Below are 26,086 nucleotides of genomic sequence, written 5' to 3'. Positions count from 1 at the left end.
GAGATGCATCAAGAAAGTAATATTAACAGATGTGTTGAGTTATTGTTTATTGTTTATTTTTGCTTAGAAATAACAATTTTTTTTGATAAATATTGAACTAACAATTACCATTACAACTCTTCTTATGCCTTAAAATTTCAGTTGGAGTCAACAATAATTTTTGTCCACATTTATCGCAATGCCATTGTTTGGAATTTGACTTCGCCACCACACTGACTACCTCACTTACTTCTCTCTTTACTTTTTCAATTTTACTAGTACAAAACTCTTCATGTTGCATGAACTCAAACAACGTCCTTCCCGTCAAAATCTCATTACAATGCTTGCATATAAGCCCAGTTTCAAATATTTCAACCTCGATTTTATACGTCCAATCTTCGTCAACTAGACTATCGAACACTAGATTATCTGACACGTTAAAGCCGCCTTTAGAGGTATTAGGACACATTGTGTATCCGTTATCAAAAGGATTTTTCGTCCGATCGGCTATAAGGGAGAAGCTTTCGCTTGAGTAACAATACAAATCCTTCAAATCTGCCGGCAAGAGTCTTTTGACGTTGTAGCAAACTGCTGTATTCATATAGGCCAGTAAATCTTCGATGAAATAGAATATGTCCTCTTTTTCTGAGTCAGTTGGCTTATGCAAGGGATTATTCAACTTAAAATCCAGCTTTTTAAGCCACTTTTTCCTTAACGTTAACGCCCTAAACAGCACGTTTTTGCCTTGGATTATATAGGGCACATCTAGAGACAAAAAATCGTCAACTACAAATTTCGTTAAAGTGTTGTTGGTAACTATTGATTTGGCGAACAAAAAGAGGGTTTGAATGCAGGGCATTCGCATGGTGTTCACCAAATACACTTTCTTGGTCTCTAGGATAGACTGAAACACCAAAATTTGGTGTTTCTTGGAAATCGGTCTCTTGCTGAAATACCCTGGAGGGGGAACTTCCACTTCGTCATTGGAAAGCTGCAATTCTTCAGGATTTATTGCAAAATAGCTCAAAGGCCTTAGAAAGACGTAGTTTTTGTTTTTGGTATGGTAAAGTCTTTCAGAGACAGTTTTAGATGTATTATGCTCGTCTTCCACTGCGATTTGAGGGTAAAATCCGCTAGTAACTATCAGTTTTAAGAGCATTAGGTCCTTAAAACTGTCTGCAGATGCTTCATTCAGCAATTTTTGCAGTCGCTGAAATTATTTGGTTAAAGATTTATTGCCCTGAATGCGAATCTTACCTTAAAGTCATTAGTAATTCTAAATTCCACATCTCTCAAGTCACTTGTCGAATTCTCAGTATCTTCCCCAGAGTTAAACATCTCGTACTTCAGCAGCTTCTTTTGCCTGCCTCTCGATTCGTTTTTTAACTCGTACTTCAAATACTTCAAATGCTTTAATTCTCCATAACGAATGGCTCTTTCACTGCTGGATAATTCTGTGTAAAATCAACAGTTAACAGTTAAGGTTTAGCTATGTCAGACGAAGGCACCTTCTTCGAATTTCTGCAGTAAATTGGCATCCGTAAGAATGTCTCTAAATTGCTCCAAAAGCTTGGTCACTTCGTAAAAGCGCTGCTCCTCAAGGCATCGCTTCTTGCTCCAAATTCTTGAGTTTTGAGATTTGTTTTTGGAGCTGCCTTGTATTGGACCTGAGAGCTGTTTTATGGTTAACCTGGGAAAAATAAAATCCTAAAAAAGAGGCTTGATATACATTTCTTTTATATACATTATTATAGGAGCTAAAAAATTAATAGAAAGGTTGTATTGCCTCGCCACACGCGCATACGCATACACAAAGACGGATTTTTTAAAATCGAACACCTCGTATACTGAGTAGTCACCTTTACAATGCATAGCGTAAGGATATACGCAATAGTGTAAATTACGGGGTGTATTAAATTAGGTTGCATATTTATGCTCCATCGTTCCTATAATTATTGAGGAATTCTACAGAAACACACTGTTAAATCACGTTATAGATTATGGATATGGGACTTACCATTCTTTGTAATAATTCAACAAACTAATAGGGTCTCCGTGACTAGAGTCTAATGGTTTCCGCAAATTCTGAGCCTCTGAATCTCGGTAAGCGTTTTGAGTTAACGGACTTTGAACACTGAGTAACGAAGCCAGCGCCAGGACCGAATTTACGTTTCCAAATATTGTAGACATAATAAGCATTTTACTGATAGAAAGATCCACTGGTAGCTGGCTCAACGAATCTCCGAGTGGAGTTAGAGACAAGCAATCTTCAGAGAGACTTAGGGCTCCTAAAGTGAACACTGTAGTAAGTAAAAAAAAAATCAAATCTATCGAGAACTTAGGAAACCTACCAGCAAATTTTAACTTTTCCAGACTCTCCTCAATTGCTTTACTGCTGGGTTTCTCTAGAAATGGGAAGTGTTCAATGTCAGTAAGTCCAAGTGAAATCATGTGAAGCACAAGAGAGTCTAAGGGAACTAAATGTATCTCTGCAGGGGTGAATGCTTCAAAACTGTTGAAGTCTTCCTCAGAATAAAGGCGATAACATACTCCGGGACCCGTGCGGCCTGCTCTGCCACTACGCTGCTTTGCACTGTCCTGATTGAAATTTGAACCAAAAATTGATATCAACATGAAAAAAACTCACTTGAGAAATATTTGTTTCGCTCAATTTACTAATTCCCAAAGTATTATAAACCATCCTATTGCATTTCCCCGAGTCAATAACGAATCTTATTCCATCTATAGTAACAGAAGTTTCTGCTATGTTAGTGGAAATGATGCATTTTCGGACTCCTTCTGGAGGGTAATCAAAAACTTTGTCTTGATCTTCAAGAGATAAACTGCTGTGTAAAGGCAGCACAATCCAATTCTTTTTCAGCTCACTGGAATTTTTATAATATCAAGTTGGTGCGTCATACATATATTAATAACAAATACCTGTATTCTGTAACTGCATCGGCTAAAGAAGAAATTTCTGAAAACCCATTTAAGAAGACCAAAACATCACCCTTTTGATTGGGCGTATATTTCTCGTCTATCATTTGCAAAATCTGCAAAAAGGGAGTGGAGTTGAATTTATCTCTTTTTCGCTCAAAGGGATCTTTCACCACCGGCCTGTAATTTATTTCTATAGGGTAAAGTCGTCCAGGCACCTTAAATATTTTTAATACACTTTAGAAACCATATGCTCAGCATTATTTAAACCAACAACTTTACCTGAACAACTTGAATATTTTCGTCTTTAAAATAGCTGCTAAAGAGCTCTATGTTAATTGTGGCGGACATCAGTATTAGCTTAAGATTTTCCCGTTTATATAACACACATTTCATAATTCCTTAACCAAATTAAACTATTATTAAAAACACCCAAATCATAACACTGCCTACAAACCTATGAGGAAATCTCCATGCAAATGTCTCTCATGCACTTCATCTAAGATGATGACATCATAAGAGTTTAAGGTTTCTTCTTCTGAGGCCTGCCTGAGTAACAGCCCTTCAGTCATAAAAATAACGTTAGTATCACTGCGTTTGGACTTCTCAAACCTAATTTGATATCCGATGATGCTTTTAAATTCACTGAGAGTTTCATAAGACACTCGTTTTGCCAATGAAACACAGGCAATACGTCTAGGTTGAGTGCAAACTACTTTTTTGTAGCCTGCTTCCATTACATATTGCGGTACTTGGGTTGATTTACCGCAGCCTAATAGAAAACATTTTGAAAGGATGAGTTTGTTCAGAACTTATTTGAAATTCTAAGGGCACTTAAGAGGCTTAAATCCTCCATTTTTTTTCTTAAAACAGGTAAGTTTTAAGTAAACTAATCACCACATGAAGTGAGACCATCAGAGATGCCAAAGTTGTAAGTAGTTCAAATTAAGGAATTTTTTGGCCGTCACTTAATTTAATAAATACCTACCTGTATTGCCTGCAATAAGAATTACTCTATTCTTGTTCAATTTATCCAAAATTTCCTTCTTATACTGAGCAATAGGTAATTCATTTTGTCCATTTTTAAGTTTTTTCAATTTTGAAAACTTCGACTTCTGTTGGAAATCTTGATATACTCTTAGCATAAGCAAAAACTCATCAAATTCCTTTTTATCTATGTTAAACCTTTCACCACATCTATCCAGTACCGGCAATCTATCCCACAAAATATCAGTAGTTTCGTCAAAGTCTATGTTAAGCAGACTATGACGGTTTAAAGTGGGATCTTTAGGTTTTGATTGTTGGATGTGCAGATATTTATGGTAAAAAGTCCAGAAATCATTTATATCTTTGATGTTGGCGTTTTCTTCTAAAAATCTGGTTAATTCGTGCTTATATTCGCTAATTTTACGAGGTTTAGGTGGCGAATTGTATTTTTTTGGAGGATGATGGGAACTCCTGCTTCGAGATCTTTTACGTTTGTGTCTTTCATGGTGGTAGGATTCCTTGTGCCGTCGGTCCATGGGCTGAGTTAATTACGCTTTACATACAATTTTTCCAATTTCAAGTTATGGAAAACTTAATTTTTGTTTTGATTTTAAGCAAAATGAATGTTTGGTTATGCCGATTTACATAACCCTACTTAATTTAATTCATAGGGTTTTCATATAATTTTTTAATTTGTTACGTCATTGAGAATACTAAATACCAATGAGCATTTTCTTTTCTTTTAATCACACATTTGTCTGGAGTTCCTGTAAGAATTTATGTAACAACCAAGTTTACACGAGAAAATATTCGCCATACAATTTCTGTTTCATGTATCGATCCCTGTATAAAAGCCTTAAATATATGAAAGTCTATAACCTATAAAGATTATTTTCTATTGTTTTATTGGAGTAATAAAATTGCCTAATAAATATCAAAACGTAAGTACGAGAAATTACTATTCTTAAAAGAAATTGAAATATATATTATAACTATATAAATACTATCATTGCACAAAATAGAAATCTAATATTACTTTTGACTTTTAAACATATCGACTAAAATAGCTTGTTCCTGCCGCCTTACACTTTTCATTTCTAGAATTTTATAAAACTCAGTCAACGGGCACTCAGGTAAAAGCTTTTTGCTTTGATCTACAAAATTCTTTGGAGGCTCCACTGGGGTCATCACTATCTTAAGAATCATTTCCGCCTTAGTCATACCTAGTAAAAAAACCAAGAAGTGTTTTCACTGTAAAGATACTTCTGCCTGATTAAACTGCATTCTAAAATGTTTTCTTGATTACAAAGCCGTTGTTCAAACATATTCGAGGACGCTATCAAAGACAATAAGGCAATGAGCGAAGGTTTTTACTCATCATGGCTTCAAAAATCAGAAAGCACTTTAGATTATGGTTGGTGAATAAACTATTCCACCTAGGTTAAATTATAGATCCTATTTTTTCGGAAATTGATGTGATAAATACTGCTCACATTTGTCGTTTCATTTCACCGGTCGAAATCTTAGATACGGTAAGCCGTATCTAGGATTTCTTCGAAGCAAATAAGGAAAGTTCTTTCATGATGTATAAAGAGAGAGTCGTAAATTTGACGCTCTTTGTAACTCTCCGCTGCGTCGGAAATTAAAGCAAAGATCATCCGATCTGATAACAGAAAATAAGACTGAATTTGTTTAATTCATTTAGGAAAACTATGAACTGGAACTAAACAGGAACGTTTCTCGTAAATGTGTTTAATTTAAAATCTTTCCGCCATTTAATGCTTCGGCGGTATCGCTTATCCACCATTTATCTGCTAATTGAATTGGGATTCCACTTACCTTTAGTGACTACCTTGGAATACGCAGCTGGGGCCGGTCTATTTATTTGCGAAGCTATGCTCGGTAGGTTTAACAATACAGTCTTCAACATGTGGGTATCGAGAAGCAGCTGTTCAGCTCCTAAAAATATGCTTAAATTTCTCTTGTCAAGATACATGTTTCGTAAAAAATTACCCTCAGTATTTATCGGTTTGCACTTGTATATATTTTGCACAAACTTCGGTATAAAGCTGTTCGCGAATTTGATGCAAAATTGTGTGAAATATTTCCGAGAATGCGCCAAGTTATCCCGAATGATTGGGACCGTCGTTTTCAACTGGGTAGTAATCAGTGTTATGTAGGAGCTCTGATCACCTACTGCGTCAATATTTTGCCACTGAATCTATGGAAAAACAAAGCATTTGAAGGAGAAAGACATATTTTATTTGCTCACCTTTGACATACTGGAAAGAGATGGGTCACATGCATTCTCAAGGTCTTGCACTAACAGCTGTATGCAATTAGAAATCACCCTAAAACATTTACTGTTAAAATTGTCTTTGGAAAGCTGCATTGAAATTTTACTTATGAAACTGGTCCTGTTCTTTACTCAAGTCGACCTGGTCTGCCAACTGAGGCTCAATTTTCTCCTTCAGCTTATCCTGTAGTTGTTGCGTAGTTTCCAAACAATACTCTGCAGTTGATAAAATGCAGCATATTTTCATTTGCTCCTCTTTAGTAAACCTGGTTCAACAGCTCTAATAAAAACTGTCAATCTTATTAATTTATCTATTGAACTCACTTTACGATCTCTCCCTCTTTCAGTAATGAAGAAAAGTTCTGGATTATTCCAGAGGTGGACATTTTTTGCAGATCTTTAGTGAAATTTTGCACAGAGCTGCCCAAAGACTGTCCCTCGACTTTAGGCAAGTTACTCTGCAAAAGCCTCTCGGCATATTCATATAAATATTTCTGGAATGTTCGTGCTAAGCTCAACATAGATTGGCCTCTAAAAGTTTGTGGTCTTGTAAATATTCTCTAAATTACAACATCTATTTTACCTGTCAAGTTGATTGCACTGAATCATGCTCTTTTTGTAAAAAACAAATAAATCTGGACATGAGGGCAAAATTGCAGCCTGAGTTTCCGTATTCTCCGTTGGCCTATGCTGCTTTTCATCCTGAACGAACCTCTCAATTAAATCTGCCAAGTTCCGGTCTACACTGTCAATATAAATCTCCAAGTGGGGAATAAAACATCGACCAATTAGTCCACTGAAGGGGGAAGTTATCATATCTGATTCGTCTCCACTAGTGGAGCTTTCTTCTTTTAACGCGCTGTTAATTGGGCCACCAACAGCTGTAGGAAGTTTATTATCACCCTTCAAAGAATCTTTTAAGTTCTCTCTCAATGTAACACCAGTAAATCTCTTAAAGAGTAAATTTTCAAAGGCGGAAGTCTTTTGAATGGCATATAAGAGCAGTTTCACGTCAATTTCACTTTTACGCTTTGCCATTATTTTTGAAAGTTCTTCTCGAGTTTTGTGGCAAAATTGCACTGCTATTCGCTCTGAGACTTCCCATTGTTGGGGAAACATGTTACCTAAATTAAAGTTATGGTAATAGTATAAACAATGCATCTATTAAATTGCTTTACCCAGTCTATCTTCAAACTCTAACAAATGTCTCTTAATCCACGCATATCTTTTATCAATCTTATCCAACCAGGCAGTATCTTCAGTCTCTTGGAAAAGGTGATCATACTCCTGCAGTTGTAAATCAACAAACCATTTTAAAAGCTCTCTTTTCACTTTAGGGTCTAGAATTGATATCACCAAACAAGCTTGTTGAAGCTGTTTATTTGGTAAATGCGTCCTGTTATTAGGCCCCTGGAAAGCTTCCTGCAAACCTAGCTTTGTTTATTTTGTTTATTATAAATTTAGTGCAAAGCCTCACTTTAAAATCATGAGTTATTTGTTCTGCCAGCTCAAATCGAATGCTATTAACTTGGTCACTGAGACTTTTTACTTGAGGAATGTCTGAGTAATTTTCAAAATGGGTCATTACTTCGCTAATAGCTTGGAGAGGTAAAGCAATTTCTCCATAGAGACGTTTTTGAGTTAGGGATTTAAGTGTGTCAACTCCTCCTACTAACATGTGAAGGTGATTTAGAGTTGTAATTGCCTTCAAAATTAATTGCCAATGTATCTGAATATTTTTCTAAGATCATAAAAACACATTACTAGGGTCAAATTTCTCTTAGCACAGTCCAGCTGTTTGATATCCCTGGTAATCTCCCTAACCATCTCCTCAGACTTTTCAGCCCTTTCTTTAATATCCTTAATATGTACAAATAGTTGCTTAATAATTTTTTGAGACTCATCTAAAGCCTCCCTTAAAAGCGCCTCCTTTAAATTAGTTTACAGAGAAGCTAAGAGACTTACCGCCCATCCTTGCTGGCATCTATTTGCCCTCGAATAACTGTAGATATTTCATTGTTGATAGTATGTATTTGATTCTCCATTTTTATTACAACCTCATCAATATTTGATAATGATTGCTCTGTGGGGAAGAGAGTGTTTATGTAGTCTATGGTGTTGAAATCTGGTTCATCCAGCGAGTCACGACATGGAAGGACCTGTTTTGGTGAAGATAATACATGTAAAAGAAAGGTGGAATTAAAAAAACTACATAATAGATTCTGCAGACAGTCTACGGGAGTTGAGTTCCATCATAATAAATCAAACCAGTACCAATAGTAATAGCTATTTCTTGTCTGGGTTTTTGGAGTATTTAATAGTTACCTCTACGTACTAGGAGGTTTACTAGGAGTGTTTATTACTTACCTCATCAATAGCCTTTTGCACTTCAGGGGGGAAATTGATAAAAAGATCTGAGCTGTCCTCTTCCATTAAATCGTCTTCTGTGGGACTGTTGTCCATGGTATTAACCTAGATATTGACCTCTTCTGTTGGCAAATTTAATTTAAAGTTTAACAAGTATGGTAGAATTAGTAAAGACACTAAATACCGAATATTAATGATATAATATATGCAATTAAATACTAAGACTTAAAACTTTTGTGTATTGTAGGTTAGGTCAGTTTAACAAATGACAATTATGATCTTTTCCGAGCAACAGCGCATTTTCTTTAATCTTCTTACTCTCTAGGCATTTATTTTAGTTTTGGATTTACTATTGTGTTTTCGAAGAAATGGAATGCCTGAGCTATGCCGTTTAATGGCACTTTTATTTTAAATCATGTAAACATTAAAAATCAGTGGTACGGAAGCGGCTCTCTTATTTTGTTTACTCAAATTAAAGAACCATTCAATGTTGACTCATCAATATAGTTAGCTGCTCTCCCATCCAGCGTTGCAATTTCCTGCATTGCACTGATCGTTCGTTCAGTTCTCTACGTATCCATTGTTGACATGACATTTTCAGAAAGTTATATACACGGTGCACTAAAAAATTATCTACACATTATTGTTTCTTTTTTCGAAATGCAATGTTTCGTGGATATTATTAATAAATGAAAAATAAAGAATATTTTTTTAATTTTAAAACAGCTTTGGCATTTTCAGTTCGCCGACAAATTTGTACAATTTTCTGGCTAAATTGGTGAAGCAAAATAATTTCTGAAATATTTTTTGTAATGCTGGAAATTTTCAATACTTTATAAACATAAGTCGAGAAAAATATGTCACAACTTATAACCATTTGTTATATAGAGTACTTGCAAGTGTGAAAATGTATTTTGAACGATTTTATCAGGTTTCTTGCCTATGTTAATTCAAGTTTCCTTAGAGACTTTAGGACAAACTTGGTAAACTAACATATTGTAGTCTATTATATTTGTCATGCTTTATCGGTAAAAATTTCGATCTACATATCAAGTAAATTATGTGCATTACTTTATTAGAGGCATAAATATGTGACTTGGTTAAAATGAGAAAACTCGGACAAACTTACTTCCGTTGGTGCATGAGCGAATGTTTTCCTTTTTAGTCAGTTTAACTTGTTTTGTAATATGGACAAATGATTTGAACAATTTATTTCTGTCAAAAATGGTGAACGCAAATTATGTCTAAGGTGTTTCTTTTAGTTCTTATTGACCCAAAAAGAAAGTTTTGTGTTGAAATAGGTTATTATTACTTTTTCTAGCCAGGTTTTAACGTCGGAAATTCCACAAATCAAAAATGTGAAAAAATAATAAATTTGCCAGTTTTAGCACAATTTGTAGGCCTCAATAGGTATATTTTCCGTCAGAAAAAGTGGTTACTGAAACCACCAATAATCGGCCACAATAAACCAATTCAACCTCTTGGCCACTGACTTCCACCTTTTCGACAAATACCTGCGCTTCCCACCGCTCTTCACAGTCCGTCCGCATTAGCTCGCCTGTTGAGTTTACCGTTACCAAACGCTCTTCGTTAATCGTTAGTCAGTGTTCATCGTTCTCCATCGCCTGGACACAGGTCTCCTTCGTAATCAATCGTCCAGTTCGCGAGTCGAACATTCGCTTTTAAAATGTCTATCTCCAAAGTTTCCTACGTGTTGTCCTTAGCCGTCCTTGTGGTGGCGGCCCAACACGACGAGCATCAGCATTCGGGACATATGAACCACGAAAACCATAGGGTGAGTCTCTTTTTTAGATCGTTCGAAAGAGAAAGTCTTGACATGGTGCCCTGAATTGAATTATTCGTGTGAATGCCAGAGGGTTTGTGCTTGAGCAGGCATGAAAATCGATTTGTGAAGGACAAATCTGGAGTCGGGGACATAATTAAGGCCTTGGAAAGCGGATATATGTGGAAGCAAATATGTAAATCTGATCATTCAGTGGAGTCATAAAAATTACCATACAAAGGTACTTGGTGGTGCTGGGTAAAGGTGAATGTGACTTGTATTGTGAAGCAGTTGATCGGATGAACGCTTAAATCAGTAGGGCATTTTGGTGCAATTGGGAACTATGTAATAATATGTACTATGTATGTATGTACTATGTATAATTTGTTAAAACTTAGAAAAAACCTCGATAAATAATCTTTGGGTGAAAGCTCGTTTTGATGACAAGCGCATCGGTGTCTCGGCGGTGAAGTACCAAATATGACAAATAAGCACAGAATGGTCGCGGTTCATCTACGATTCAGTGTTAATTAACATGTTAGGATTTGCAACTGTGAAGGCTTTTTTCGCCTTATTATGCGTTCTGCGACCCTCAATTATGTTTGACCTTATTGAAAAGCGCGTATTTCCTAAACGAAGATAAATCGCCGCTAAAGGTCGAATATTGGATCGCAGAAATTTAGAATTTTCCGCAAACTTTTCTTTCACATTCGCCCATAAAATTGCATAAAACAACAATTTCCTGTATTGCAGAGCAGCGCAGTAAGGTGCGAAGTAATTAGCCAATTCCACATTTAGATGTAATCGCGCGTTTTTTACATAATTTTAAGCTCATTAGTGCATGCTCAAAATTAGAAACATCCCAATGGAATATAAAGGTCAATTTAGAAAGGTTAATGGATGTTTGTTGGAGGAGGCCCATGATGTAATTAATTATCTCCAGTTTGGTGATAGAGGCATGGGGACGCACCCACTATCTAATGGCTATTCGGGTTATTTTCGTCAGCTACGACGCACGAGCTCTCGCATACTTTATTCTTTTAATTATTCCAACAACCAACATGTGTCGGCATTGTTTCGATTGCAATAAAATCGCACTGACCATTCGCCGAACGGCCAATAAAGCTGCGACCGCAGAAAAACAAACCGATTGTGTATTAACGAGAGGAGATTTGCGCACTTACCGGTTTTAATGCAAAATCGACGTCGTGGCTGCAAATTTGATCAAAAGCACCTAAAATTTTATTCAAAAAGTGGCTGAAAGCTGACCGCAAACCAATAAGGAAGATAATCGGAATACCTCAGTTCTAACGGTCTCGAAGGTTCTAGTGGCGAGATCAATAGAATTTTGTAAGCAATAAACGGAATCCTGTGATCTCCGTTATTTTCGTCCTAGATTTAATGGGATTTCGCTGTAAATAACCAGAAATAATTTGCATTCTATGCAAATTCAATAAATAATATGTGCGTATTATGCATTTTCAGGAGGATCATCCATAATAATAAAATGATCGTTGCTAAATGAGGGTATATCCTGTGCTTAACCGACAATATAATACCTCTCAGGCCTCGTGGACACTTGTGGCATTGAACGAAATAGCCCGTGTAAAGACGCGCTAATTCGTAGAGAAACCATCAAAACTCCATGGATTGAAATGGACTTTTCAGAAAAACAAATTATATCTACGTATGGTCGTTTTCACTGCTCGTGAGATATGCGCCTCATTATCCACGAGTTGAGTCATGACGATGTCATGGACGCGTGCCGCCCTTCGGCTTTAAGTGTTAACGTCAGAAAAGTGGCGAGTGACCTTATTCTTATTAAGCAGAATTATTGTTGTTTCTCAACTATGGTTGAACGATCACAATGACATTCTTGAACATTCACACTTAAAAGGTCGTAAACTGAAATGTCGCGATAAACTCAATGTTAACACGAGCTCCTATCACGGGTTAATGAGCCTTATGACCTGACTGAAGATTCCTCTGGAATTTTATATTGTAGATAGCAGTAGGGTTGTCATGAATATTAATTGTGAGTTTTTATTGGATGAGGTTGCGATATTGCTAACAGAAATTATGTCCATGTATGGTGATTTGTATTGCTAGTGAGATATGCGCATTGTTATTCATAAATGCTCAACCGTGAGGATCTATCGGTAACCATGGAAGATAGAAGGCCAGTTAAATTAAGGCAAAGTAGCGCGATTGGATGGATTTCAAAAGAATTGACACTCCATCATTGCAATTTTTCCCCTTCTCCAAGGTGCCGATGCCACATCATCAACTTTGTTTCTTTTTATGGGTCTCATCCCAGTTTTTCAGATTTAAGAAGTCATATTTCGTTCTGATCACGATGAAGTATCACATGTTAAGTTTCGATTTGACGTCTCAGTGCAAACGTGAGATATATATCTAAAAAAAGTTATTTTCGAGGAACTCTTTGAAGAAATAGCATTTTTGATATTTCCACCACATCACAAAACCGACCCTTAAGATGTGATACATCACCGTATCTAGAAAAAAGCGGGTTCGAAGATGTGTGAATCGAAGATGGCGCTCATAAGAAAAATTAAGATTGATGATGGTTGCCGCAAACTGAAACGTCGGGTTTCATATTTAGCACCGATACATTGAGAAAGGGAAAAAGCTGAGACGAACTGTCGGTCTTTTTGAATAATCTCGCCAAATAAGCTGAATAAAAAATGAAAACGTTTTTCAGAATTCCATTTTTTTTTCGAATGCCTCCGAAACTCATAGGAATTTTTTAAATTTTTCAAGTACATTTCTCAAACTCTAAATTGCGCAACTTTCCCCCAAATTTAACCAATTTTAATTGAATTAATTAAATTTATTTGTTAAATGTTCATATGTATGTATATTTATTTGTGTATTTATTTTTTCAGGTGGCAGTAAATATCTACTACGAGTCCCTTTGTCCAGACTCCAGGAAATTCTTCACTCAACAATTATATCCTTCCCTGCAAGGCAATCTTTCCAATTTCGTCAACTTGACTTTGGTGCCATATGGCAAGACGAAAGTAAGTCTTCGTTTGTATTAAAAAATAGGTTCGGTTGTGGGTATTTTGCCGCAATTAATACGTTACGTTTTTCATAATTGGGTTTAAAAGTTGCTGACGGTAGAAATCCAAAGGAACGTATAGCGTAGCAATTCCGATATAATCGAAACCTCGTTAAAATTGTACGATGATTGTGATGCAATTGATTTAAACACGTCAATTCTGAGGCTACAATAAAACAAAAAGGGTTTCCGTTTTCTGGGTTACATGTCTGCATTAGAAATCGAACTAAATTATTCAAAAGGCGATTAGTCGCCACGAGAAGTCGTTTAAAATTATAAAAAATTATCATTTTCGCTACGTCGAACACGTAAAAACTCCCCTTTTTTTCATAGCACATCCTGTATATTGCGCTATTTTGCTTGATAGTATAATAGTCAAATTAACATTATGTTTTTGCGGCAGGAAGGGATCAAAATTGAGTACTTAAAACTCCGAGGAGCTAAATACGACTTTTATTGAAGAAACTTTCTGGCAATGGCTAACTGATACCAACTGAAGATCCAAAGACAATGCGTCCCGGCCAATCCATTGCGTAATCATCAGTGTGTATTGGCCTGATTACACTCGTAATTGGTAGAGTAAAGCATGATGTTACAATGTTCATTAAGGTCAATTTATCTGCACTTATTCCCACCTCGCTTAATTTTCGAGTTAAAGGAAGATTACCATGAGCACGATTTCAATACTTTTCAAATGGAATTTTTTGCGAAGATTCTTTTTCAATACTGGATATTAGATTTTTTCGCGGGACATCTTATAGGGTTTTGATCATTACGAATTTCTAGATTACAGGGAATGATGCTTTAATACACTGTATTATGGGTATATTCATGGATTTTGAAAACTTTCACTATGTTGAAGACGCCAAAACTCCCCATTTTAATGTAGAACACCCTGTATCTGATACAATTTTTTTTAATTTTCTCACTCGTTAACGTCAATTTCTTTATAGAACTCCTTTTACCCATGTCTTTTCAATTTTAATAAATTTAACAATACTTTTAAAGGGAGTTTTTGAACTGATTCCCTTCGAGTTCTCCGAGTTCAATTTTTTTTTCATAGCACACACGGTATACGATTGAACATTGTGAACCTGCCTCAATTTGCCGATGTAAATCTAGTAAAAATTGTACCTGATGTAGGCAACTCAACATACAGACGAAGCAGGAATGTTGCCCGGCGGCATGCTGCCTACATTTATCTCGAAGATGTACCGCTTTTCAACGAACACGACAATGATTAAGGTGTGAAACGTTTGTTCTGGACGTATATTTTAGGCACCAAAAATTGGCACAAATAGTATATAGCTAGGCATACTCCTGTATATACTAGTAAGTGCATCCAACACCAGCAGTAATAGAAGTCATAAAACTCCCCAATATTTCCCAGCCTTTTTTTAGTCTTCCGTACAGAACTTATAGGGGGAGGGCAGGTTGGGCGGCGGTTTTTCTTGGGTCTATTAATAATTTTGTCGAGAGCGCCGGACTCGCCAAAGCCGGCCCTGTTAGTCACCTAATGCTCTACATTCAAAATAATTACTTTTAAACAAATACAGTGATGCTTATTATTGTTGCCAAACAGGTTTAACTGCAAATTCGTATACTCTTTCCCAGACTGATGAAGTTCTTATCAGTGTCCTTATTATTCTAAGAAAGCTATAGAAAACGGACAGACGTGTCAGGTTAACGAGGATATGATTAATACAGACAAAAAGCAATTGCCATTAAACTTCCACCTACGCCGGAGGGTCTCAAGTTCGCTGCCTTTCTATACAAATGGTAATCTTGCAGTAGATGACGCATTTTGCGACTAGAACCTGTTCCTCGGTGACCATATGCTAATTAAAAGTCATTAAGAGTGTCGCTTGCTGTGGTTTTTCAATTTGCAATAGCGAAAATCCATTAACGGGGAAATCTTAATGAGGCAAACAAACAGAAAACGTTTAAGCTTAAGATTTTTCACCCTGAATAAAAAAGTCTCTTTCAGATGGAATTCAAAACAAACGAGTACGAATTTGATTGCCACCATGGACCGAAAGAGTGCGAGGGCAATAAGATTCAGGCTTGTGCGCTGAAGCTTATCGAACAAGGAAAGCCCACTGAAGGATTCGGTTTTAATAAGTGCGAATTTGAGGAATTTTCAATGCAAAAGGAGTTATTATGGGCTATTCTGTAGGGTTGCCGTTGGATTCATCAATTGCCTGATGGACAAGACTGAAAAGAAAGGGGACAACGCAACTTTCCCCACTAAGGACTGCGCAGAAATCAATCACGTCAATAACTTGAATCTGATCGAGAACTGTGCAGCTCATTCTGATGGTAAAGTTTAGGTTTCAATCAAAATTCATTTCTGATAATTGCTACCGTAGGTTCCAACTATTTGGCTACTCTGGGTACCCAAACGAATGAAGTCTCGAACCCCTTGAAATCCGTTCCTACCATTGTCTTCAACGGGCAATTTAAAGCTGATGATAACGCCTTGGCTCAAACTAATTTTGTCAAGTCCCTGTGCCAATACATCACCAAAGACAAACCTAGTGAATGCAATGGCGCAGCCACTTTGAGCATTAGCTTGGCATTTTTAGTGATCGCCAGTGTTTTCATCAAATTCTTCAATTAAACTTTGACAAGACTTTGTACCTACTGAATCGGAGTGTGTTATTTCTTTCTTACTCACTTTTTATGTGGTGAAATATACTATTTTTTGCAAGCTGCGCAGTTGTGATAAACGTATGTAATGAAGTGTAGGTTTATTGTACTTATGGTTTCAAACCCTTCGAGCCGTTAAGAAGTCCCCGAATCAACATTCGCAATGTTGCCATAAGGATTTTCGCATAATTTTATATGTACCAATCACACAAGTACCTTTAATATTGCCATTTATCTAGACAAAAAGGCGACTGAAAAATCTCTACTGTTTAGAAAAATCTATTACCACAAATTATTATATTTACACGTTATTGTGCGTACAAATACAGGTAGAGTTGCTGCTTATAGCAGCAGAAGTTTTTAAGTTAAGTTCTATTTCAGCGCTCGATAATCCGGCCATGAACTTTACTCTCATACATGCGTCCACAAGTTTATAAATGGCATATAGGAATGACTTACATTATTGTAATTAATAAAAGTCCTTTTTATTAAAAAAAAAACAATAATTTAAGATGTATTTTTGTTTCATGTTTTGCGGATATTGTTAACAAATGAAAAATAAAGAATATTTTCTTAATTTTGAGACAGCCTTAAACCCTTCAGTTCGCCGACGCACAATTTTTCTAACTAAATTGGTAAAGCCAAAAGATCTAAAGTATTTTTTTAATGATGGAAATTTGTAGTGTTGTACAAACATAAACCAAGAAAAATATACTGCACCTGAAACCAATTTTTATGCACAGTTCTTGGAAGTGGGCACATGACTTGTAAAAGTGAATTTTAAGGTATTTTATAAGGCTTCTTGCCTATTTTAGTGTTGATTTCATTAAAAACTTTACGAGAATCTTGCTGAATTAATATATACTCTCACCCATTATATTTAACGCTCTTTACTAGGAAAAATTTCGATCTACATAACATGTAGACTGCGCGTATTACTTTATTAGAGGTATAAATATCTGAATTTGTTAAAGTGGCAAAATTTAGACAAACTCACCTCCATTGGCATATGAACGAACAATTTGTACAATTTTTCTGTCTAAAATGGTAAAGACAAAATTTTCTAAAGTGCTTCTTATACTTCCGAATAGTCAAAAAAAAAATGTCCGTATGAATAGTTTATTACTACTTTTTCTAATCTACCTTGGACCTCGGAAATTTGACGAGCGAAAATATGGAAAAAAAATCTGAAGGGTAGTGTGCTTTAAAAGGGTAATTAACCCAGTCAAAGGTTCCGATGAAATTTCGAACAAGTTTTTTAATTAAAATTACAGTCCCGTTGACAGGCTATAAATACGAATCTGCTTGGCTAAAACAACATTTATTCCAAATAAAAAGGCGTAATAATCATTAAAAAAGGTAGACCATTTATACTGCATATAAATATATCATGCCTCTCGGATTCTTTTTTATTTAAAACTTTGACAATACTAATTTTCAGCTTAATTTACCTTTGTAACTAGACAAAATTTAAATTAAAACAGTAATATTTGTTATATTTATTTTCAGTTTCTATTAAATCAACTGAAGGCATTTTGGAAGCACATTGAAAGAACGACTCAGAATCCGTGACTTAGTACGCGGTTTATTGGATTGAAGACATACACGGTTCGATGTTGTCCATCTCAGAATCAGAGTAACTTGATTTTTTTTTAATTTCGGAAACTTCCTAAGTGAACCACAAAATTGCCTTAGTTGAGGAAAAAAACAGGAAAAAAGTACTAAGTTCATTTTAAATCGCGTAAAAGGGTAGAAAATGAAATGGACATTTTAATTATCTTAACATATAAACACATGTTTTTTTTAACAGGTAAAAAGCTCCGAACATATTATTTACCATAGAAAATTGTCAGTTCCAAGCAAAACCTACAAACACGAAAAAAGCTCTTTGTGTCAACGATTTCGTCGCTTTTATTAACTCACTTTTTATCATTCGATAGCACGCCAAAGTAAACAAAGTTCTTCTTCCAACGGATGAGCAAAGCAAAAGGTATTTACAGCCGAGTTATCAAGGACGCATTCGGGCGTTTAGCCACGTCACTTTTCTATGATAAATATATATTCGTTGGTAAAAAGCACCTTTTTAAATTTCAGTTTAACAGAATTTAACGCAATGAAAAAATGGTTGTTTCAATGTAAAATAATGTGTCCTAAATCCGCTAAAATGAAATGTATCAGACAAAACCTTGCTTTCTAGCCTAGATTTAATTTATGCAGAAAGCTAAAGTTCTACTTGAAGCGTTACCAAACTTCGACTGTTTATACATTCACCATAAATCGCTATTTTCACCTTCACTCAACAAATATTCACTTCCGTTCCGTTCACTTACCGTATCACGAGAAAATCCTAGCATTACAAAAATCGTGTATTAAATACATCCCGTCCGTCATATTGAAATCTGGGGGCATGATCAGAGTTTCGATAAATCGGGCGTAGGAATCCTTCACTCTGTCTGACTGGGACTTATTACATAGCTCCCGATAGAGCGAGGAACATCTCTTGGACAGTTCTGCCACGCACACCTTTTGTTGCTCACTTTTCTGTGGGAAATTAACGATTCGTTCTCCCAAAGAACCCAACTTCATCTGTAATTTAACGAGATTCTCCATTGCCATTGATTGTTCCAATAAATCTAGATAATCCAGGATTAACCCGGCTCCGTTGCGCCAGTGCAGGATATCCTTACTGCCGGGACTGAGTTTGTCGCTCAGGTTCCTTATAACGTCATACTGCTCGTTGATGAATAACCCTGGGAGTAAATCGTTAATGAATATATCATTAGCTGTAACATATTCCTCTGCTAATGAAAAGTGATTAAATGCCTCGAAATGTTTGCCTATAGACATGGCCTTGTGTCCTTTTACAGTGTGAATCCACTCAGGCGGAATATTCATACTGTTCACCAACAAATCCATTATTTCTTCAGAATTTTCACCAATATCTCCAAAGTCTACGCTCAAATTCCGATCTAAAATCCCCATAATCAGGTTGCTCTTAACTAAATCATCTTTCAAGTACAGCAAAACGAAAATTGCCCATTCCCAGTGGCCTAAATGTTCCAATTGTGTTGAAAAACTCGTACAAAACTTGTTCATTTCAGATTGCTCCAATACGCCCACGTCCAACGACAAAAATAGTTGTAACAACAGCCAGCTGAGTCTGTAATCTACAGGATCATCAGTGTGAGTTGCAGGGTCGAGAGTGCTGCTTAATCTGTGAACTCTCGATTTGTAGAGCTGCATAATGTGGTACATGATATCAAAAGGACCTTCTTCTGAGATGCTTTTTACGTATGGAGGATTGGGTTTTTGGGCGTAAAGAGATTCTTTAAAAGCTTTTTCGTAGAACTCTATAGCGGTTTCAATTGGTGCTCCATTTGGGCAAATGTACCTGAAATAGTCGTTATTGAAAATAACATAAAAGAGAAAGAACTTGGGATTATTCATTTCAATTGTTTACCATAAATGCATTCCGAATGCTCTTTTCCAATCGACATCCTCGAAGACATTAATTCCTTCTTTTGCAGGAATTCCAGCCAATAGCAAATAAAGTCGCTTAAATTCGACAGAAATGTGCTTTGCCGCCATTGATTTGTACCAAATCTCAATTTGTTCTTGCATAAATGCCTTGGTTGTGTTTCCGAGACTCAATTGCGACAAAAGAAGAGATAGATTTGGTAGTTTTAAGTCCATGGCCAAATTTGCAGCATCAAACACCTAAGAAAATTGAAAGACACTTACTTAAATGAAAAAAAATGTATTAAAACTTTCAATATAGTGAAGTTCAGTTTTAATCTGATACGGCTAAAAACAGGAGGCAACTTACTTTGAAGACGCTCAAATGATCAAAAATACTCTGAGTGGCCTCATTCATATCTTTAGAAGGTCCACTTTTCAGTATCAAACTATCGTTAACGCACGTGTCTTTAAGCCACTCGGACATCAAATATCTCCTATGTGTTATGGACTTCTCACCAGGCCCCCATAGGGCTGTGCATAAAGTCCAAATGCTACATAAATAATTGGTCTGCGCGCTGTTATATCCTCTGGCCAATTTTGTAAATATTGTCGTCAATCTTTTAAGATACCAGTCGGATTTCAGTATCTCGAACGTTGGTATTTTTGCAGTGCTCAATTCGAAAGACGAATATTCCAGGACTTCTTTTAGACAATCTACTAGAATGTCCTGAAAAATGGTTTAGTTGAAACAGCTAATTGAAAGATGGTAAAAGGATATAGAACCTTTAATGGGTCGAAAGTCGGGGACGTGTCAATGGTTTTAAACAGCAATTCGTTGTTGAATTCCCGTTCGTCGTTCTCTAACGAGAAAAAGTTGAAACCTTTCGACCAGCCTGGTTTAAAGGACTTTCCTTTGAGCATACCCACGTCCACACAACACCTCAACACGAAAAAAAAAACGTTAAAATATAAAAATACAAACAAAACAAATTGCATACCTGCTGGGCAACACAACAGAAGTAGCCTTAGGCAATTGATAGTTATTTAAAACCTTCCAAATTTTTGGCCGTATTAAAATCCGTCTTCTAGGAGCAATTTCTTCAGATAAAGAAGGCAATTTTCGAATATCGTCTATTTCAGGTATATCGAGGTATTGTTTTAAAATTGAAGAGTGGCTTTGTGCGCCCTCTGAAGATCTATCGTCATCAAATAGGGCCATTTTCATATACTAAATTTCAAAAACAAAGTTAAAAAAAATAATAAAAATATATTTAACACTCACTTGAATATTTGAGACGTTAACGTTCTTAGGGTAAGACTTAAAGTGCATATCAATGTCTGGCAGCATGGAATATTCATCCTCTGAGGGATCATCCATCATCATACTGTGGTGCAGAACGTCATTTTCCTGCTGCTGCTCAGTGTTCACCAAAATATCCTTATCCAAACCAAACAGCCTCGAAGAGCCATCATGCAACTCCGTAGATTCTCTTGAAATCACTTCTCGGTCTGCTTCTAAACTTTCTTTAGTTGGAGCAGGTTTTGGGGGTTGCACCTCGCCCGTGGCCTTCGCAGAAGCTTTTTTAGGGACTCCATTTCCGTTCTGATCACTCTCCTCATCACTATCGTTGAACCCGTATTTTGAGAAATGATCCACCTTGAAAACCCAGCTTCCAGTTTCTGGGCGATAGTCCACAAAGCGAGCATTCTTTTTCTCAGTTACTTTTCGTAACTTTTCAGCAAACTTCATCTGTATCAGATCAACTATATCTTTGATTAACGTATTCGATCCCACACGTCTCGGAAACACGTTATCTAAAGTGATCTGTGCCCGTCTATTCAAGCCCTCTCCAACGGGTGGTTTTGTAGATTCATCGGGATATATATTTATTTCTCGATAGCAAAAATGTACGAGTTCATCCAGATTTAAACCCGCCACATCGATTTCTTCGGGAAAATAGACGTTTCCATACCCTTTTCGGCCAACGGTGAAACCTCTGACAATACACTTTCCATCCTCATCAGGAGTTAGTTCATCTAAACTTGGTAAAGTGTAATATTCAGGTCTTGTGCAGATTATGTTGGCGGGGTGGTTTCTAGAGGCATCACCTCCTGCTTGATTGTTATTGATTACTTCGTCCTCATCGTCTGATGGTGGAGCTGGAGAATCACGTAGACTATGTTCTGAAAGAAATACGATTAAAGGTCACTAATTAATGCAGCTGTTAAAATAATGATAAGGGGTTTAAACATTTCTAAAAAATTGACTCGTACACTGCGTGTTTTTCTTTTCTAACTTAATTGGCATTTGTACAATTTTTTCAAAAATTATTTATAAATTTTGTTTCAGTTGTACTATCTTTCAAAATTTAGCCCCCAAGCCCTTAAATTCTTTACCTGGTAATTGATCTTTCCCAGTAGAATGTAACACATTGAATGTTTGAGTCTCCACAGAATTATTTAGCAAACTCTCGTTGTTCACGCTGGCATCAAAGTTCAATTTCAAAGGATTTCCTCTTCCTGTTGCACCCCCACTTTCAGAATTCCTATTTTCCTTATCCTCGCTCGTTAAAATATCCAAAATATTGTTAGAACTCGAACCAAGCGCTGTTTCAGTGCTTGAACGGGGCTTCAAAACCAGCCTTCTCACACTTGGTTTTTGGTAATTTGCTAATGGTGATTTAGTATCTGACATTTTTGGAATTGAATCAAACAAACTATCCTGAAAATGAATACTTAACATATAATAACATGACTAGATTGAGCGACATATACACTTACTCTAGCGCTTTTCAGAGGAGTAACTTTGAGTTTGGATTTGTGAGTTAAATCGACTTTTTTAGAAGCATCCAACAGAGATTTTAACTCTTTAGGATCAGTGGTGGAAACACCAGCAGTGCTAGATTTTAATTTGGGTTCCAAGCCGGCCAAATGCGGAGCATCCCCAAAAGGGTCCGAGGTTAAAAGGGCTAGGTTGTTGGAATTCTGCTCAGGTTGTGCTAAAAGTCTTTAAAAAAAAATTGATGGAAAATTTAATTTTAATCATGCAGGCTTACGAAGCTTGTTGCTGTGCGGGCTGAGCGAGTCCAAATGTGTTTTGCTGGAAAGACAATAATCCGCCTCCAAATAGACCGGTAGTACCGCCAAAAAGACCACCAGGTTTGGCTTGATTCTGATTTCCGAATAATCCCGTTGAAGTGGTGTTACCTAAATTCCATAGTTGAACCTTTCAGAATAGCTTAACATTGAACAAACAAATTTTACCAGTATTGAAAGTCCCAAGTCCCGACATTTGAGTTTGCCCGAAGGCAGGAGCGGCGGGTTTGCCAAAGGTGCTGTTAAAGCCTGTAGATGTGCCAGTGCCAAAGGTGTTAGTAGCCCCAAATCCTTTGAGAAAAGAAATTTCTTGGTTAGTTTATAAATTACAGAAGTTTGTATTATTACCTGAAGAGAAAGTGCCAATTCCAGGCGCCTGTGTTTGACCGAAAGCGGGAGCCGCAGGTTTGCCAAAAGTACTACCGAATCCAGTGTTGGTGCTTCCAAAAGTGTTAGTGCTTCCAAATGCTGCAAAAAAAATTAAAGATTAATTGGTGAAGGATAAGAAACGTCGGAAAATAAAGTAATTAAAAATTGTTTTTGTAGAAGCTTTGCCTATGCAGAAGATGAAAGTTGATTGTAAATCGAACGAGGTAAACATACCATTGCTCTCTTTTTTATGTAAGCCATGTCCCACTTAAAAGAAAACTAAAATAGCTCAAAACGCATTTTAATATTTGTTTATTGTGCTTAATAACTAGATCATAACAACATTAAATTATAAAAATTCAGAACAAAATTAAATTTTCATAGCAAAGAATATTAAAAATTAAATTAAGAAAAACACTATATGGTTTAGAAACCCATGTATCAGCCCAAAGAAACCGATAACCCTTATAACAGCCGAAGTCTTTCCATTAAACGGTCGATGGATAACGTGCTGAAATGGTAAACGAGCCTGTTCATAACCCGCTCTTCCAATAGCGCAATCTCGCAATGCCGCTTATCAACCTCCACACCGTCTATTTTTTCCGAAATACTCAAGTTCAGCAATTTCTCATGCAAATCCATTTTTCTTTCATCAAGCTTTAGCTTTCTTTCCTCTAAATCTAGTAACTTTTCCTGCAAACTTAAACGTCTCAATAGCTCTTCATTAGCATTTAAATGCTTGCATTTGAAACAGTCCAAATCCATCTTTCTTAAGGATGCGATTTTGTTGGGAATGGAGTCACCGTCTGGAAAGAAGGTACCATTCAGTCAGATTCTCATGGTTTTATCCAAGTTCTTTTAAGCTTCACACCATGGGGAAGGTTTTCAGCAGGTTTATAATTGAACATGGCTGTTTTCTAACATTCCTTGAGATAATTATGTGTAAAACAAGTTGTTTTTTAAAAAATCACGAATTCCACAAGATTCATACAACGCTTCAAAACTCACATTTCACTAAAGCATGAAAGACCCCAATTTACCAACTTTGAACTATGAAAACAAATCTTACCTGGAGCAGTACTAGCAGCTCCTCCAAACAAAGGCTTCGAGGCGTTATTGAAAAGACTTGACTGAGTGGAAGCTGGAGTATTAAAGGAGAATCCTGTTGTTTGTGGAGTGGTTCCAAAACCGGCTGTTGGTTGCGCTGGTTTATTGAATAAGCCCCCGGCAGTGTTCTGGAAAAAAAAAAAAAAAAACATTAATGTATCAAAAATTTGTCAATTTAGGCTTACCTGAGTGTTGGAGAACAACCCAGTACCAAACCCAGTGCTTGGTTGAGAAGTTGCATTCCCAAAAAGCAAAGGTTGCGCCGGATTTTGCAAACCAGTTCCAAATGGTTTATTAGCTGGCGAAGATCCAAATGGGTTTGCATTTTGTGGGGTGGCAGACCCAAATCCAAAACCTGCACTACTAGTTGCAGTTCCAAACGCCGGTTTACCAAACGGACTTCCTGTAGTATTCTGCTGAGCTCCCATTCCAAAAGCTCCAGTGGAAGTTTGTCCAAAAGCTGATGTTTGGCCGAAAGTCGACTGACCAAATGCCGATTGTTTATTAGCATCTGTTTGACCAAATAATGGCGCAGTCGAAGTTGGCGCACCAAACGCCGATGTACCAAAACCTGTGGTTTGTTGGCCTGGAATGTAGAGAAAAAAATTGTTGCTGTTAAGGAAGAGAAGGTAAGATCAGTACCAAAAGCAGGAGTTTGTCCAAGAGTTTGACCAAAAGCAGAGGTTTGGCCAAAAGCTGATTTGTTGGCATCAGTTTGGCTAAATAAAGAAGGAGTGGCTGAAGTGCCAGCTCCAAAGGCAGGAGCTCCAAATCCAGTAGATCCTGCTTGGGGTCCTAGTGAACCAAAAATTGAATTCTAAATAGATATATTTTTTTTATTTTATGGGTAAGAGTTTAATATGTAAATTTTAATGTGATTCAATATATATATATACATATATATATCAATAATGAACTTATTAACAGAAATTAAATAGCCATGATATAGTCTAAAAGGGTACACCAAAGGATATCAAAGTTTTTAAAAGCTAGAAAAAAATGTAGGTTAAAACTGAAACGTCTTATGTATTATAATTGGTAAAATTTTGCTTACCTTTTCTGTTAGCCTGATAATCTTCTGTTCGTAACTCCTCAAAAGATTTTCCTTCATACTCCTTCATGCAAGTAATACTATGATGTTTAGTGCTGATGCCTTGAGCAGTTCCATTTTTCAACATTGTATCAGTACCCGTAAAAGGCACAAACTTGATTGTAGTGCCTGTTGTTTGTTGGCCACCAAATGCAGTGGCACCACCAAACAAGTTTGAATTTCCCGAGGTGTTAAAGATACTTGAGGATTGTGGCTATATTCATTTAAAAATGCTTGATTTTGAGTTTGTAGATGAGCAATTTTTATTACCTGTTGGGTGCTCAGAAATGTGTTACTTTGAGGGGCAGCACCAAAGCCAAAGGAGGTTGGTTTGCTTTGTTGACCAAAGGTAGTGGAGGTGTTAAATAGCCCTCCTCCAGTGGAGGCCGTTTGGCCAAACAGGCTTGTACCCCCTGAAGTGCAATGTAAAAAGTAAATATATGTTGCATATATCATAAAATGAGAACTTTGTTTAAGAAAATGATTGATAATAAATACTTACCGAATGAGGTGCTAGGTGCAGAGGACCCAAAGGTAGGTTTTCCAAACATTTTGTGATCTAGGCCTAGAGAGTTCACAATGCTTTAATACAGTACGGAAACCATTAAACGATGGCACTGATTATGAAGCGATAAATATAAATAAGTGCGTGATAACTTTTAGTGCTTTAATTAGAATATTTTGCTGGAACATGGGAAATATCTCGATCAAAGCAAAATGACTGCGCTTGCACAGTGCTGATTTTATCTTTTATGATTCTCCTATGTATCATTATCAAGTAAGTACGACAAATGTCAAAAATTGTGTGATCGACATTTCGTATGACATCGCATTGCTTACTATCCTTTTCTAGAACAGTGGAAAAGAGGAAAACAGGTTTTGTAA

General features: G+C 36.5%; 4 protein-coding genes across 6 annotated transcripts; 1 reads left to right on the top strand and 3 right to left on the bottom strand.

Annotated features, from left to right (window-relative positions):
* Window positions 1-32: 32 nt before the first annotated feature.
* LOC136344806 (probable ATP-dependent RNA helicase DHX34) lies at window positions 33-4,553 on the bottom strand. Its single transcript, XM_066292593.1, has 10 exons — window positions 3,905-4,553; window positions 3,374-3,688; window positions 3,199-3,317; window positions 2,920-3,134; window positions 2,627-2,864; window positions 2,331-2,577; window positions 1,997-2,267; window positions 1,488-1,669; window positions 1,237-1,433; window positions 33-1,189 (listed from the first exon to the last, which is right to left on the bottom strand). Exons 1-10 carry the CDS (start codon window positions 4,437-4,439, stop codon window positions 98-100), a joined length of 3,411 nt encoding a protein of 1,136 aa, XP_066148690.1. The 5' UTR covers window positions 4,440-4,553; the 3' UTR covers window positions 33-97.
* A 68-nt stretch (window positions 4,554-4,621) lies between these two features.
* Window positions 4,622-8,853, bottom strand: Vps53 (vacuolar protein sorting 53). Of its 3 annotated transcripts, XM_066292596.1 has the most exons (12): window positions 8,567-8,848; window positions 8,165-8,358; window positions 7,964-8,114; window positions 7,677-7,904; window positions 7,378-7,621; window positions 6,783-7,323; window positions 6,524-6,730; window positions 6,307-6,465; window positions 6,176-6,254; window positions 5,917-6,124; window positions 5,743-5,862; window positions 4,622-5,126 (listed from the first exon to the last, which is right to left on the bottom strand). In XM_066292596.1, exons 1-12 carry the CDS (start codon window positions 8,660-8,662, stop codon window positions 4,936-4,938), a joined length of 2,418 nt encoding a protein of 805 aa, XP_066148693.1. In that variant the 5' UTR covers window positions 8,663-8,848; the 3' UTR covers window positions 4,622-4,935. The 3 variants fall into 3 exon arrangements, with proteins under 3 accessions (XP_066148693.1, XP_066148692.1, XP_066148694.1); XM_066292595.1 differs by having other exon boundaries at window positions 5,743-6,124; window positions 8,567-8,853; XM_066292597.1 differs by lacking the exon at window positions 8,567-8,848 and having other exon boundaries at window positions 7,964-8,110; window positions 8,165-8,278.
* Window positions 8,854-10,094: 1,241 nt separating this feature from the next.
* LOC136345181 (GILT-like protein 1) lies at window positions 10,095-16,924 on the top strand. The gene is made up of 5 exons (XM_066293244.1): window positions 10,095-10,361; window positions 13,256-13,390; window positions 15,419-15,552; window positions 15,608-15,750; window positions 15,801-16,924. Exons 1-5 carry the CDS (start codon window positions 10,254-10,256, stop codon window positions 16,049-16,051), a joined length of 771 nt encoding a protein of 256 aa, XP_066149341.1. The 5' UTR covers window positions 10,095-10,253; the 3' UTR covers window positions 16,052-16,924.
* Window positions 16,925-17,385: 461 nt separating this feature from the next.
* Window positions 17,386-25,957, bottom strand: Nup98-96 (nuclear pore complex protein Nup98-96). Its single transcript, XM_066293243.1, has 17 exons — window positions 25,704-25,957; window positions 25,472-25,614; window positions 25,166-25,415; window positions 24,754-24,906; window positions 24,297-24,697; window positions 24,074-24,239; window positions 22,984-23,103; window positions 22,804-22,926; window positions 22,596-22,746; window positions 22,321-22,546; window positions 21,937-22,261; window positions 20,822-21,723; window positions 20,538-20,767; window positions 20,323-20,479; window positions 19,907-20,266; window positions 19,541-19,797; window positions 17,386-19,471 (listed from the first exon to the last, which is right to left on the bottom strand). The coding sequence occupies exons 1-17, from the start codon at window positions 25,750-25,752 to the stop codon at window positions 18,415-18,417; spliced, it is 5,070 nt and encodes a 1,689-aa protein (XP_066149340.1). The 5' UTR covers window positions 25,753-25,957; the 3' UTR covers window positions 17,386-18,414.
* Between the last annotated feature and the right edge of the window lie 129 nt (window positions 25,958-26,086).

This window comes from Euwallacea fornicatus, chromosome 18, assembly GCF_040115645.1.
Source record: "Euwallacea fornicatus isolate EFF26 chromosome 18, ASM4011564v1, whole genome shotgun sequence".
In the NCBI taxonomy this organism is placed as follows: Eukaryota; Metazoa; Arthropoda; class Insecta; order Coleoptera; family Curculionidae; genus Euwallacea; species Euwallacea fornicatus.
The sequence above is the reverse complement of the archived record's forward strand: the minus strand, read 5'-3'. Positions and strand labels throughout refer to the sequence as shown.